This window comes from Macaca thibetana, chromosome 1 (assembly GCF_024542745.1).
Source record: "Macaca thibetana thibetana isolate TM-01 chromosome 1, ASM2454274v1, whole genome shotgun sequence".
Taxonomy (NCBI): Eukaryota; Metazoa; Chordata; class Mammalia; order Primates; family Cercopithecidae; genus Macaca; species Macaca thibetana.
Window position 1 is genome coordinate 120583739 of NC_065578.1, and position 15445 is coordinate 120599183.

The 15445-nt window shown below is 39.5% G+C and overlaps 1 protein-coding gene across 5 annotated transcripts in view; it reads right to left on the bottom strand.

Moving 5' to 3' along the window:
* The window catches only part of FMO5 (flavin containing dimethylaniline monoxygenase 5), a 43704-nt gene that overhangs the window by 19047 nt on the left and 9212 nt on the right, over nt 1–15445 (bottom strand). For all 5 annotated transcript variants that reach the window (XM_050750351.1, XM_050750346.1, XM_050750350.1 and 2 more), the window contains 5 exons: nt 14013–14201; nt 11586–11748; nt 10681–10823; nt 7170–7369; nt 2725–3077 (listed from right to left, as the gene is read on the bottom strand). In XM_050750351.1, coding sequence (XP_050606308.1) covers nt 2725–3077; nt 7170–7369; nt 10681–10823; nt 11586–11748; nt 14013–14201 — 1048 coding nt within the window. The remainder of the gene's footprint in view (nt 1–2724; nt 3078–7169; nt 7370–10680; nt 10824–11585; nt 11749–14012; nt 14202–15445) is intronic.

Here is a 15445-nt window from a genome sequence, read left to right on the forward strand (position 1 = left end):
GGAGAAAGGACAGTGGAAGCAAAAGCACAGGGTACAAGGGTACCTGCTGTGTTTGCTGCTTAGTGGGTACGTCATCCAATGCATCTAGAGTATTATAGGAAGTATGGTAAAGACTAGTGAAAGATGGGCCTGAGGCCAGGCGTGGTGGCTCACGCCTGTAATCCCAGCACTTTGGGAGGCTGAGATGGGTGGATCATGAGGTCAGGAGATTGAGACCATCCTGGCTAACACGGTGAAACCCCATCTCTACTAAAAAAATACAAAAAAACTAGCTGGGTGTGGTGGCGGGCGCCTGTAGTCCCAGCTACTTGGGAGCTGAGGCAGGAGAATGGCGTGAACCCAGGAGGCGGAGCTTGCAGTGAGCCAAGATAGCGCCACTGCACTCCAGCCTGGGTGACAGAGCGAGACTTCGTCTCAAAAAAAAAAAAAAAAAAAAAAAAGATGGGCCTGAAATTGGAGGTTGTATCCAATTTGTGGAGGATCTTGAATGCCAGGTTATGACATAATGCCTTCTTGTGATCCAGAGATTTGGTGTAACTTGATATAGTTTTCTAGGAAAGAAAGTTGCTGAGTGAAAATAAAACACTTGCAAGGGCTGCAAAAGAAGCAATGAAAAAAACTACGTTTCATTTCAGTCAAGGCAAGGAAGTAAATTCAGTGTTCTAGAAAAGAGTAGAACATTTTCTTGACAAGAGAACAATAATTCCAGAGAACAGAAGAAGAAGGAAAATGGGGCTTGGTAGGGGACAGACAAGGAAGGATGCAGGCTTTGTTGGGCAGACATGAAAAAATGGGAAAACCAAGCTAATCCAAAGGGTCTAAAATTGGCATAGTGAAGGGATAATTCAGGGAAGAGAAAGGCAAGAATGTGGGAGGCAGACAGATTGGTCATGGACAGAATAAAAAACCCAGGGTTCCTGTTGGAAGTCTGGTAAAGTTATAGAATTCTGAAGATTTCTTCCTTCCAGGTGTTAGAAAAAAGCTAGAGGAATTAGCACTAGGCTTCTGCTACCATAGGAAGCTGGGCTTTTTGTACATTTTCCCTAAGATCCCCTAATCTCATAGCCATAATGTAGACTCTTGCAAATACTCATTTTCTCTATTTCCTCTCAATAATTCACTTGGTCTTAGAAAAGAGTCCCAGTTGCTTAAAGTATACTAAGATGCTGTGGCCTGTTTTAATGAACTGTTCTCCCCTTATATAATTGACCCAATTAAAAGATCACTTTAATATGACTAGAATTAGGCCAACCTAATGGGCTATTTGCGTTTGACTACTTGTATAGTGCTCTCAGGTAGTACATAATCTGCTGGATAGGACTGGAAGTAATAGAAATTTGGGGAAATTTAGAAAGGTTGTTGAATTATCAACTCTAATAACATTGGTTCTTTTTCTCTCTGCAACTGTGAAGATTTTCACTAGGGGAAACAGAAAAGGTGTAATTCCAACAGGAACTCTGAGTTTTAATTAAATGCTAGTAACAATAGCAAATTTTGTTATAACAACCATAGAATCAGTGAATTTCTTCTTTAGAAGGACCCTTAAACATCACCTTGTTTCTCTTTATCCTGAGGCTTGAATCTACTCCATACCTTCCCCCATCCCGCCCCGGCCCAGTGAGTGTTCAGTCATTTGGCATCCTTTTCCTATTCTGCTTAGAATTTCAGAGGCAGCCGGTTCCATCATGAAATGGCATTGGCTGATAGGAAAAAGGTTTTGGATTTTCTTCTTAATGGTAAGCTGATGTGTAACCCTCAAGATTTGACTCCTTGATTCTGGTTTGACCCTTTAAAGCTATACTGAGTAAATCTAATCCTGCTTTCATGGGCCTTCCCTTCAGATATTTGAAGGAAATTCTCATATCTCTCCTGAAGTTTATCTTCTCCAGGCTAAATCTCTCTCCAACTGTTTCACATGTACTTCAGATGGCATGTTTTCAAATCCCTTAAACCATTTATTTAACGCACTTATTTAACGCACTCCAGCTCTCCTTATTTAACGCACTCCAGCTTCACTTTTAAAATGTATCATTAGGTGTGGTCTGGCCAGTTTAGAGAACAACAGTTGTAATGTTCTAGGACATTATAGTTTTTTAATGATGCTAGATTTAATTATTTATTTGGAAGCTATAGCATTCTACTGACTCATATGAAACCTATTCCCCATTATTTTTTTCATATATTCCTAGCCAAAACTGAAAGAGGGGATATAAAAGGAGAAAAGTGAGAATTTGGGAGATTGAATATCCTACATTATTGACTAGTCTCCAATCAGGTCTTAATTTTTTGCCGAAAGCAAGTCATACTATTTCTATATTTTATTTTATCTATAATGAAAGAAGATAAAACTATTTTACTTCATAAATATATGCCAGTTGCCTAAAATCTAGATGAGTAAATTCTAATTTGGAGTACACATTGGAATCACTGGGGAATATTTTTCTCAAAGATGTTATGACTGCCTCACCCCAGGCTAACTAAATAAGCATCAGCAAGGATGGTTTCAAAGCATGCATAGCTTGGAAAAATTTCCCAGGTATGATGTATGTCCATGGTTATAAATTGCTACTTTAGATACACTCAAAAATAAATTTTTCTGTACTAACTTTGTGCTAGGCACTGTTGTAATCATACATGCTATCTCTAGCTATTTAGAAACAACTATCTAAACAGAGGTAAACATATCACCAAGTAATTAAGTAGTCTATTTGCATGGTCACTTACCTTTAAATACCTGAGTTGCCCAGCGTCCTTGGAGCTCTGAAATGGGCATAATGGCTCCTAAGGGCTGAATCAAGCCTATGATTGCAAGAGTTGGCCTTTCCAGGTTAGGAGGGAAGACCCTTTTATACAAGGATATCTTGTTTTTGACCACTTTGACGGAATCTTCCAGAAATGGAAAGGCAAAGCTATAGCCTGTGGCAAAGATAACAGCATCAATGTCATCCTCCCTGGATCCATCCTCAAATATGGCAGCTGTCTCCGTGAATTCCTTCACATTTCCTTTCACTTTCACCAAGCCAGAAATGATACGATTTGGCAGGTCATCATTTACGGTTGGATGCTGACTCAGAGCTCTGTGAGTGGTGACAAAGATCAAGTGAAGGAGAAATGAGAGAAAGAGAAATCAGTACCATATAAGTAAAATTTTGCTTTGGTGGAGGTAAACAGTATGCCAATAATCTTCCTCTTGGTCTATGCATGAAGTTTGGGAAAGGTCTAATTTACACTAGGTTGGCACAGATGAAGATCAGAGCTGAAGTTGGACCCTGGATGCACTGAAAGGGACAGTGTTGGAGGGGTGAAGGAAGAGTGTTGTTTGAGGAGTGGATATATGATTTCTCAAGTAACAGTAATATTCTGTGTGTGATATGATAAGGCCACAGGTCAATAGTTTGTATCATCATATCAAGAAGTCTGACACAACTAAGCTGTCAACATTCTGTTCAGTCTCATTTCCAGTTTCAAAGGCTCAAGAGCTAGGTTTAGGCCACTGTGTTCCAAACTGTATAATAAATTACACGTATGTAGCAACTTACAGTTTGTAAGTGGCTTTTACATGCATTAACTTATTTGACTCTCACAAAACTCTATGAAGGAAGCAGAACAGGTGTCATTATCCCGGTTTTATAAATGAGGAAATTGAGGCCTAGAAAAGTTACGTGACTTGTCCAATGATACACAGCCTGGGATTTTAGAATTTATCTCAAAGTTGTTTTCAATGAATTATCTTGGTATACTTTGGGTCTGTTATTGTTTCCTAGGGACAGCGTAGGATATGGATACTGGAAACATTGGGCTGGTGCAAAAGTAATTGCTTTTTTTTGCCATTACTTTTAATAATAATAATAAGGCTGGTTCCTAGTATCATGGATCTTTCTAAAAAGCAGTCTTTTTTTTTTTTTTTTTTTTTTTTTTTGAGATAGAGTCTCACTCTGTTGCCCAAGCTGGAGTGCGGTGGCACGATCTTGGCTCACTGCAACCTCCACCTCCCAGGTTCAAGTGATTCTCCCGCCTCAGCCTCCTGAGTAGCTTGGACTACAGGCACCTGCCACCATGCCTGGCTAATTTTTGTATTTTTAGTAGAGACGGGGTTTCACCATGTTGGCCAGGCTGGCCTCGAACTCCTCACCTCATGATCCTCCCACTTTGGCCTCCCAAAGTGCTGGGATTGCAGGCATGAGCCACAGCACCTGGCCTAAAAAGCAGTCTTAATGCCTGAATACTAAATTAACTCATCTTCAGACGGAGCTATCCTGGCCTCAGGAACTTTATATGTTTAAATTACCACTACTGGTTTATTGCATTTAGTTATGCTTTGACACTAGGTCGATTGTGTTCTGCATTCCAACCTAATGATTTCATCATTTTCTCCAAACCTACTCCTTTTCACCAGCAATACCACCATCCATCCATATAGTTGCCAAACCCACAAAACCATGAGTCTTATATCTGGTCACCAAGCCTTTTCCCTTTCTCCTCTTAACATCCCCAGAATAGTTTTATCTACTCTTTATCTCAACCAGATGATACAATTGTCTTTAGGACCTTCTGTCCCATCCCACTCCCACACCATTTTCAAAATGGTCTTTCTAAAATGTATGTATTATTATGTTACTCACTTGCCTAAATCTTTGAATGGCTTTGGACTGTCTTCATTCCATACTTTTTATGTAGTAGAGCAAAGGCTGTCATGCCTGATGAACCTAGAGATACATTCAGTCACTCTTCCATCTTTGCTATATAGTCCAGCCATTCCAGACTACATGCAGGTCCTGGAGCATTATGTATTTTTTGCTGTTCCGAGACTTTGTTTTTATAATTAGAATGCTATTCCCTTGTTCTATTTGTTTGGCTATCTCCTATTATTCAACAAAGCCTCAATTTATTTTGCAACCACCAAAAACATGCATGCTAAAATAATTAGGTGAAAGGTTTTTAGGAAACACAGTCTCCAAATGTCACCACACTGATTAACTTCAAAGGGAAAAAATATCTTTATAGTGGAGAAACTCGGTGGTATCTATACCACCTTATCTAAGTGGTCAAATTTAGCATAATTACTGTGAGAGACGCTGACATCATGTAACTCTTGATATGACCCCCTAAGACCAGCATCCCCTATGTAGTATATGTGTAAAAAACATTTCACCTGAATATGAAAAAGGAAGAAAACTATGCAAGTCTAAATTTAGAGACTCTCTACAAAACAATGCCTTGGGTTCTTAAAAAGAAAGCCCATGTCAAAGAGAGAATTATTTCAGATTAAGAGAGATTAAAGAGACATGACAACTAAATGTAATGGGGTGATTGATGACCTGACAGGACACTAGATTTAAAAAGATTTTTTAAAGCTATAAAAAATATTATTGGGGCAATTGGGGATATTGCCAATGTAGTAGATAATGTATTTTATCAACGTTAAATTTCCCAGGTGTGATAATTATATGATGGTTATGTAGGAGAATGCCCTTTTTCTTATTTGATACACACCGAAGTATTTAAACTGTCTTAATGACTGTAACGTACTCAAATGGTTTCAGAAAAAAAAAATGTACTTGTGTATGTATGCCCTATATTTGTGGATGTATCTACAGAGAGGGGGAAAGAGAGGAAGCAAATATAGCAAACTTAACAGGTAAATCCAGGTGAAGGGTATATGGGTGCTCATTGTACTTATCATTTTGCAACTTTTCTGTAGATCTGAACATTTTCAAAAATAAAAAGTTGGAGGGAAAATAAATTTGGAATCAGCCTCTAGAAATGTTTTCCCTCCCTGGTTCTGTGAGGACCCCATCCTTTGTACTTTCATAGCGCTCTATGTATTTCTTCATTATACTCTGTCCTCTTTCTTCTCATTAGAGTATTTAAGGTAAGATCTATTTCTTGAGTCTGCCATTTATTATTTCTGTTGCCCTCGGGAAAATTGCTTACTTTTTCTACATCTCAGTTTTTATATCTGTAAAATGTAGATAAAAAATTGTGGAGGCCAAAGCAACTCCATCTTAGAAGCTAATCTACCATATTGACTTCTGATCAACCCTGGTTCCAGGAATACCTCTGAGATTTCCAGTTAATCTGTTGTTTAATAGCATGTACTTACCGTAAATCCCACTCTTAGGGCAAACTCCTACCCATTCGCTCTGAAGTATGTGTGCCCCTCCCCTAATGTATATAATCCCTGGGTTGGGAGGTAATGGTGTGGGGATCTACCATCTTGTCTCACCACTGCCTGAGACAGACATGGCTTCTGTTTGTAAGTCCCTATAAAATGTTTCTAAGAAACTGAATCTGTCAGCTTTTTCTTCAGTCTCTCAGCTTCCTCAGCCTTTGGAGTAGGTCTGCATTGACCTCCTCACTGTGAAACAAAAATAGTCCCAACTTATAGGGCTCTTGTAAGGATTAAGTGAGATACTGCATGTAACTCATTTAGCACCGTGCTTATCTTATAGAAAGTCCTCAGAAAGGTGAGTGTTATTTCTATTACTATTATGTCTTTTCTCTCTGTATTTCATGCCCATGTATGATGCCTGGCTCATAACAGGTGCTCAATGAGTAAATGATGTGCTGCCCTCAGCTCCCATTTTGTTGTTGGGCATCATGCAAAAAGAACTGATACCTGGGGGAATGAGAAAAGCATTACTGCCAAAGAGAATTCTAGACTAAAAACCCACAGAGCAATAGATCTTGGACATCTGTGGGTACAAGTTAGAAATCTTATTTCAGATTCTATGAGTCTATAGGCTTTCTTTTCTTTCTTTTTTTTTTTTTTTTGAGACGGAGTCTCACTCTGTCACCCAGGCTGGAGTGCAGTGGCACAATCTCAGCTCACTGCAACCTCTGCCTCCAGGGCTCAGGCGATTCCCCCTGCCTCAGCCTCCTGAATAGCTGGTACTACAGACAGGTGCCACCATGCCTGGCTAGTTTTGTATTTTTAGTAGAGATGGGATTTCACCATGTTGGCCAGGATGGTCTTGAACTCCTGACCTCAGGTGATCCACCCGCCTCTGCCTCCCAAAGTGCTGGGATTACAGGCGTGAGCCACCACACCCAGCCACTATGGGTTTTCTTAATGTGTGGGTAGAGGTAGCTCTACTATTAGCCAGTGTGAAGAGTCCTTATACTTGTGCTTTGGCCATTATCCCTGTACTCCCATCCTGGGAACATACCTGTGTTTAGGCTTCAGGCCAAACATTTCATGGTCAAACCTTTGGTTTATCTTTGTTTCCAAATATTTGTTTGCTAATGATTGGCCACAGATCTTCCACATAAAATGTGTAAGTCGAGAAGAGAACAACACATCAAAAGGATATCCATAGTTCCCTACACGATTCAGGATCCAAGCCCCTCTCCTGGTGCTGAGGAAAACCTGGGGCATGGAAGAAATTGTTTGCTTTTGTCACTCAGATTCATAAACTTTCAAAAGCACCCCCATTTTCTTCAAGAATCAGTTCAAACTCATTAGTCTGGCTTTTTAACCCCTGCATAATCTTTGTGGGTTTTTGTGTTTGTTTCCTGCCATTTTCCTTCCCAAACACTAAACTTACAATTAAATTGGTGTATCTACTGTCCAAGAATATGTCTTGCTCTAATCCACCATTGTATTTCTGTTTAGTGCCATTATGCCTGCCTGAAATGCCTTCTCTCTTCTTAACTCTCCAAATCCTGTTCATTTTAAAGACCCGGATCAAGACTGCCTCCTCCATGAAGACACCAGTGACCATTCAGGCTGACAATTTTCTCCCCATCCTCTGAACTTCTCTAGCACTTATCACCTGTAGAACTCATTAAAAATCATGTACTGGTAAAGTTGAAAGCAGCTGGAGACCATTTAATCTAAAACCCTCATTCTTTTGCCATTGACATTGTTTGCATTATTACAAAAACTCCTGCTATTTATCATTTTTGTTGATATTAAACTTTCTACACTCTTGATTTCTGTCTCTTCAAATGTGTTTTCTCAAGGGTAGGAGATAAAGCCTACACATCCACAGCAGATTATCATCACTTCCGTTTATTGGGATTTGTGACCTTTACGTCATTGTGCTAGGTCCTTCATCTATATTACAACCACCTCTTGAGGAAAGTATTATTACACCCATGTTATAGATGAGGGGTATGGAAAGGATGAATAACTTGCCTGAGATCACAGAGCTAGTAAGTGGCAGAGCTGAATTTCCAACCCAGGTCTGACTAACTCCAAAGCCTGTGCTTAAGAAATGTTTGACTGATTATTTAATGGAGAAAAATAATATTGCTAGTAGAACAACAGGAAGCTAGTCAGTCTTTCTGTGTCCTCCGCTGGCTAAAGTCCATGTTCAGAGCTGATAAAGATTTGATATTCAGTTACCTGGCAAAAGAATCACTTTTCCTACATTATGAAACTGTCTGGAGATGGCTTCCAGATGGTAAGTTATGTAAGTACATTGCTTTATAGTCTTTTTGTCTAAGATGACCTGTCTACAGAGGGATAATTGTTTACTTCACAAATCTTATCTTCCCTGTGGTGACTGTAAGCGCTGTGATAATTATGTACTTCCACAGTCACAGTTGAAAGGGCATATATGGTCTTAGAAATTGAACAGTTTGGGCCGGGCGCGGTGGCTCACGCCTGTAATCCCAGCACTTTGGGAGGCCGAGACAGGCGGATCACGAGGTCAGGAGATCGAGACCATCCTGGCTAACATGGTGAAACCCCGTCTCTACTAAAAAATACAAAAAACTAGCCGGGCGAGGTGGCGGGCGCCTATAGTCCCAGCTACTCGGGAGGCTGAGGCAGGAGAATGGCGTGAACCCGGGAGGCGGAGCTTGCAGTGAGCTGAGATCCGGCCACCGCACTCCAGCCTGGGTGACAGAGCGAGACTCCGTCTCAAAAAAAAAAAAAAAAGAAATTGAACAGTTTTGTGTGCCGGCTATATAATTTCTGATGAGTAACGAAAACACTTAGAGCCCTAATTAAAAGGTTTCATATTTATGAAATAGTAACAATAATACATAGATCACAAGGCTGTTGTGATAATTAAGAAGTGTTTTTGTAAAAGTTGTGGTATATAGTAAACACTTGATAAGTGCTTAACTGCTGTCATATTTCTTAATTCAGTTTTCCATTTATACCTTGTTTTAAGCAAATACCATTTACAAATCAGATATATAAGGAAAATTGTTTAATCAATGTAATCTTATATGAAATTAATATTGAAAGAAAGGAATGTTTTCTCTTTACAAAAGCATCCACAAGAATTACATGAAAAACTTCCATGATATACTGAAACATATAGGTCCATTTAAAATGTTTGATTTATAAACAAATCTTCATGAATACAATTTACAAGTAAAGCAAAAAGTTAGAACTCAGCAATTGAGTTTCTTCAGCTTGCATTAGTGGTGTGACAGTATTGCCTCTGCTATGCAGACATAGTTTTCCTTTGCATTTTCCCAGGCTTTCTCACAGACACAGCCACCTTATGCAGAAATGCTTTGTTATTTGGCAACCTGCAGTTCCCCAGGGCAGGTAAGGCCAAGATCCCTTAGAACTGCCCATTTGACAAGCCAATGATATTAAAGAAAGCTCTTGCCATGGGTCCCCACTCTTCCTTTTTTGCACATTCTTCTACCATAACACCCACACATGTTTTAACCCTTGTTTATATAATTACTTTAATTATTTTTAATCCTTGTTTTTATATTGTTATTTCCTGATAAATGTCTGTTGAATTAATTCATGAAGTAACATATGAAATAATTTTTGTGGTTGTAGATGAGGATAGTAATGAGAAGAAGTGTTTTTCAAACAAAGTTGCTGAGTAAGAGTCATTTAACAGAATTGTAGCACTAAGCTTCTCATTAAAATAAAACAAGTTAAAACATCTTTGTAGAGAAGCATGGCTTAATTAAAGTTACTAAAGAACAACCAAGATGTTTACCTATTGCCAATAGAGTTTAATTCAATAAAGACATTAATAACAAAATACAATATTGGCATGTCTTTTTCCAGGAATTCATAGTGAAGACACTTGCTTCTCAGTTCAAAATCTGCTATACAAAAACCAAAATGAACAAAACAAAAAGCCAAGGAGATATAATTGCTTTAGAATGAATGTTATTCTGAGTTACCTAACTGTATGCAAAGGCAGGGGCAAGCTGCTTGCATGTGCTACGGTTTGGACGCTATACGGATACCTACATTGTCTTTGGGAAGATAAGATTGCTTCTTTTTGGGGAGTGTAAAGGAAAATTCACCCACTATCCTATGAGTGAAAAGTTTCTAATGATCACAGTGTGTTTTCCTTTATATAAGAACATAGCACTTCTGCTGGCCAACAGAAGATCCTCACTCTCAATACTGCTCTCTAACAACCTCCAGCAATTACTTGGTCTTTATCAAAGCCAGAGGCACACTCTAAGGAGATGCCTGATTAGGATAATGAGCCCAGACTTTAGCCGATCCAGTTCCTTGGTATGAGGCCAGCTGCATAATGGAACTCTAACTGGTAGCCTTAACTCCTCTATTAGCATCAATCACAATGTTGCCAACTGAGGTAATGAAACCAAGCCCTACATTTGCCACTGGCACTGATGGGCTATGTGCAGGTATCCCTACTCTCTGTTGGGCCCACCTGCAGCTTCCTTGGAGAAACTGAAGCTAGAGTTAAGCGAAGTAAATAATGGAGTGATTCAAACCTGCTTGGCTGTGTGGCTAATCTCTACAGCCAGATCCCCTCCAGAATTCCCAATGCCAATTATAATGACTCTCTTTCCAGTGAATCCCTCTGGGTTCTTATAGTCTCGACTGTGGAAGTACTGCCCTTTGAACTTCTCAATTCCTGCAAGAGAAGGGAAAATAATTATTGGGTAATGGTTTATATGATGGATATCATTTGTCAAGTCACTTGGTCTTTTTGCAGACTTAAGTTTAAGCATATATTCTCCAAGTGTTCTCTTTACTCAGCTACTTTCTTGCCTTTCTCAGTATTTTTGCCTTTTTTTTTTTCCCCGTAACCTCAGAGTAGTACCTTGTGATTTCCTTGTCATAGGTACTTTGCTTAACTCAGGATGTGTTTGTATTTTGGATTTAGAGACTATAAATAAAAACTGCCTCAGAAAACCTCCATTCTCTTTTGTCCTTTCATCCCCTTAAATACCTACTCCCATTTCGCTTATAGCACATATATTCTTATATACTTTAGAGTATACAGAGTACTTTTTAAAAAAATGAAAATCCAGGCCAAAGACTGAAGTTCTTCAAGCTTTCATTCCTTCCTTAGAAACTCAATATTCCTGTTTATTGCTGAAAAATTCCTCATTTAGCCTAATGCTCCTCAAGAACTCCACATTCTTCCTTTTGATACTTAGAAAAACTAAAGTCATTGTAAAACTAAAGAGACCTCACATTTTGCTCTAATCTCCAAAATTACAAAAATGACAATAATACAAGTTACCTCAACATCTTTCTGGGGAACAAGAAGAATTAGGGTAAGTCTTACTTCATTCCAAAGTAGGAATTACTCAGACTACAATCCTCCCATTCCTCAGGGGTCAGGTCACAGGCATGGGTCAAAGGTCTTCCTTCCTGGTAAGTTGCTCACCAGGGAAGCTTTCCAGAGGTAGATGAGCATCGGTGTGATGGCCAGTGCAAACCATGACTCCATCAAAGACATTCATCTCCTTTTTCCCTTCAGACTCAGTGACCACTTCCCATTGGCCTGAAGTTGAAAAATCAGGCTGCTTCTTCACACTGCACACAGTGGTCTGAAAAGAAAAGTGATAACCACAGGGGCATCCCTGACATGGCTCTCCTTGCACAGTGTCACACAAAGGGCTGGTATCACAGGCACTATCACATAATAGGACCCACGCGGGATATCTGATTTTCATATTCCACAAATAAGAACTGTTTTGTGTTGGGCTGTGGTCAGAATGAGAAAACTTCCCCAAGACAGAAAAAAATAACATAGTGTTGGCAGGCTAATGTACCCTCCTCTTCTAGAAAAGTGCAAGTCACTAGGTCTCTCGGTCCATGTCCTAAGGCACTGTAACACCTGATTAAAGCCTGGGCTTCTCCTGTGTTTTTATGATACTCCATGCACTAAATGCCTATTCTTCTCCTGATCCCTATATGTCCTGAGATCTTCTGATGTCTTCTTACCCCAGGTTCTCTTCTCCTGGCCACCTTTAAACAAGTGACTGCCTTTTCCTGGCAGGGTAGAAAAACACCTCAGTGGCTCTCACTTTATAGAAGTGAATCTCCCTTTAGCTTCCATAAATACCCATTTTACAAGGAACTATAAAGAAAGAGGCTGTGAAATAGGATAGTGTTACGACTTTTAACTTTATAAAAATAATAAATATGGGTTACCCTACTTAGGTTAAGGAAACAGTATGTGCTTCTAAGGGCCTATGACCATAATGTCTTCATGGACTATTAGAGACACCACCCCTGGCCAGGTGCGGTGGCTCACGCCTGTAATCCCAGCATTTTGGGAAGCTGAGCCAGGTGAATCACCTGAGGTCAGGAGTTCAAAACTCACCTGGCCAACATGACGAAACCCCGTCTCTACTACAAATACAAAAATTAGCCGGGTGTGGTGGCACGTGCCTGTACTCCCAGCTAGTTGGGAGGCTGAGGCAGGAGAATTGCTTGAACTTGGGAGGTGGAGGTTGCAGTGAGCCGAGATTGTATCACTGTACTCCAGCCTGAGCAACAGAGCAAGACTCTGTCTCAAAAAAAAAAAAAAAAAAAAAAGAGAGAGAGAGGGAGAGAGAGACCACCCCTGCATGCCCTGGCCATCCAGCACTATTTATAGTTCCTCTATCATGTTCTTTTTTACACAGGCTGGTGCCTCTGCCTAGATCACCCTTTTATTCCTTATTTGGTCGATTCCTACTCACCCTTCAAGACTCAGCTTTAAGAAAACTTTATCTCCTTTAAGAAAACTTCCTTGGAACCTGTCCTGTTGGGTTCAACATCTCTCCTCCAAACTGCAACGTATAGATCTCTAGCATTTGTCCCCACGTAACTCTTTATTTGTATTAATTATATTTATAATAAAATTTTTCTTCATTTGTTACCCCTTAAGTAGACTATGAAGTTACTGATTTTTCTTTTCTGTCTTTGCATATTCAATGCTTAGTATGATAACAAACTTGTTCAATAAGTATTGTTTAAACAAATGAAGAGAAGCATTAATGGAATGTAAATGACTTACTTTAGAAGTTCACTAAATGTTTTCATTTTCTTATTGTCGTTAAGCAGAAAAAGGCATGAGTTAGCAGGATAATCAGAAGGCAGAAGCTTTGGGCTTTTTGCCAGCTGTCAGAAATATCTGTTCTTTTATGGTCATGATCATAAATTATAGAAAAGTCCTAGAATACTTTAGAGCAGGAAGGAACCACGGAAGTGATCTAGTACAGTTATCTTGTTTTACGAACAAGAAAATTTTGAAAAATTGAAATTGAGGAAATTGCTTGTCTAACATCTAAGTTAGTTAGTCGTAGGGCAAGCACCAGAATTCAGGTTTTTGTTCTGCAATTCCATGTTCTTCCCTCTACACCAAAGTTAACTATCCAACAACTATACTTCACTGGGTTTTATGATGTTTATGTAAACAAATGTATTGGAAAGTACTTCAGAAAGTACAAAAGGGCAAAGCAGTAAAGGACTGTGGAACCAGAAAGTTTTAAAGTTCCCATACCTCTCAGTTCCCTTCTGTAATGGGGAAAGCAATTCCCTTCACCTGTTTATTGCAGTTATGTGCAAATAATGTGAAATGAAGGTGATGAAAACACTCTGCCAGGGGGCTTCCTGTATCTGCAGCCAAATATATGAAAGCGAGACCATCCCTTGAATATTTTTGAGAAGCAAGGAGGGCAAAGAATGGAGTTTTTCCCTGGGTAGGATAAATACATGTGCAAATCAAGCCAATCTTTAGAAGTAAACATTGGTAATTGAAATCACATTATTCATTTACTTAGCAAATAACATCAAACACAAAGATATCCACACAATTTTCTACCTTAAATCGAATATACTTTAGAAGGTCAAATTCTTTGGCATACATCTTGAAATACTCCAGGACCTGGGCGTTATGCATGAAGTTAGGATAATGATCTGGGATTGGATAGTCACTGAAGCACATCATCTCTTTAGAAGTATTGATGATCACTGATTTGTAAATACTGGCTCTTCCTTCTTCAGGATTTTCCTGCAATAAATAGAAAATATTCATAGCAACTTGAGAATCATCTTCATGTTTTATAAATAGTCAATAAACATCTGAAAAAGTTTTCTGAAGGAAGTGTCAGTCACACACACACACACACACACACACACACACACACACCCCTACCTTTCAGTATTTGTGCCCTTATCTAGTCCCTTCCCTTTGAATCTCAGTTATCTTTATGACTTGCTTTTGACCAACAGCATACAGTTGAAATGACACTGAATGACTTCTAAGACCAAGTCATAAGTAGCCTTGCAGATTCTGCCTGGGTCTCAGAAAGCTCGCTCTGGTAGAAGCTAGCAGCCATATGAGAAATCCAACTACCATGAGACCACCATACCATGAGGAAGTCCAGCCTCACCACATGAAGAGAATGTCTGGGACAGAAGATATGTGGTCAGTCCCCAGAAATTCTACCTATTCTATTCTATCCCAGCTGAAGTTTTAAACATGTGAAGACAGTGTTACTAACACTGAGTAATAGTCTTTTAAATGAGTAACAGTGAGGCAAAATGGGAACATATACAGGAAAGAGTGTAACAGTTTCCATGTACTGGAAACAGTATAACATCTCCACTGTTTTCTGGAGAGCAGTGTCAAAATGTATATGAAACTCCTTGCAATTTACCTAGCCTTTTAAAAAAATATTCAGCATTGCTGAGGAAGCTTTATGTTAAAGGATGTTAATACCAGCATTATTCATAATATAAAAATGAAACAAGCTAAATGCCCAACAAAACAACTGAAATTTGAGAACCACTGGTCTAGATCCTTACTACCAAAGTGTGGCCTATAGACTAGCAGCAGGGGCTTCACTTGAGAGATGGTGTTAGAAATGCAGACTCTCAGGCCCCACCTCAGACCTACTGAATCAGAACCTGCATCTTAGCAAAATCTTCACGTGATTCAGATGTGTATGCAAACTGAGATGCACTGCATTAGATGACATTAATCCCCAATTCAGTGTTCTTTCTCCTACAACAAACTTCTTTGCATCCTCAAAAACTTTCTATTGAGGCTGGGCGTGGTGGCTCATGCCTGTAATCCCAGCACTTTGGGAGGCCGAGGCGGGCGAATCACCTGAGGTCGGGAGTTCAAGACCAGCCTGACCAACATGGAGAAACCCCGTCTCTACTAAAAATACAAAATTAGCTGGGCGTGGTGGCACATGCCTGTAATCCCAGCTACTCAGGTGGCTGAGGCAGGAGAATTGCTTGAACCCG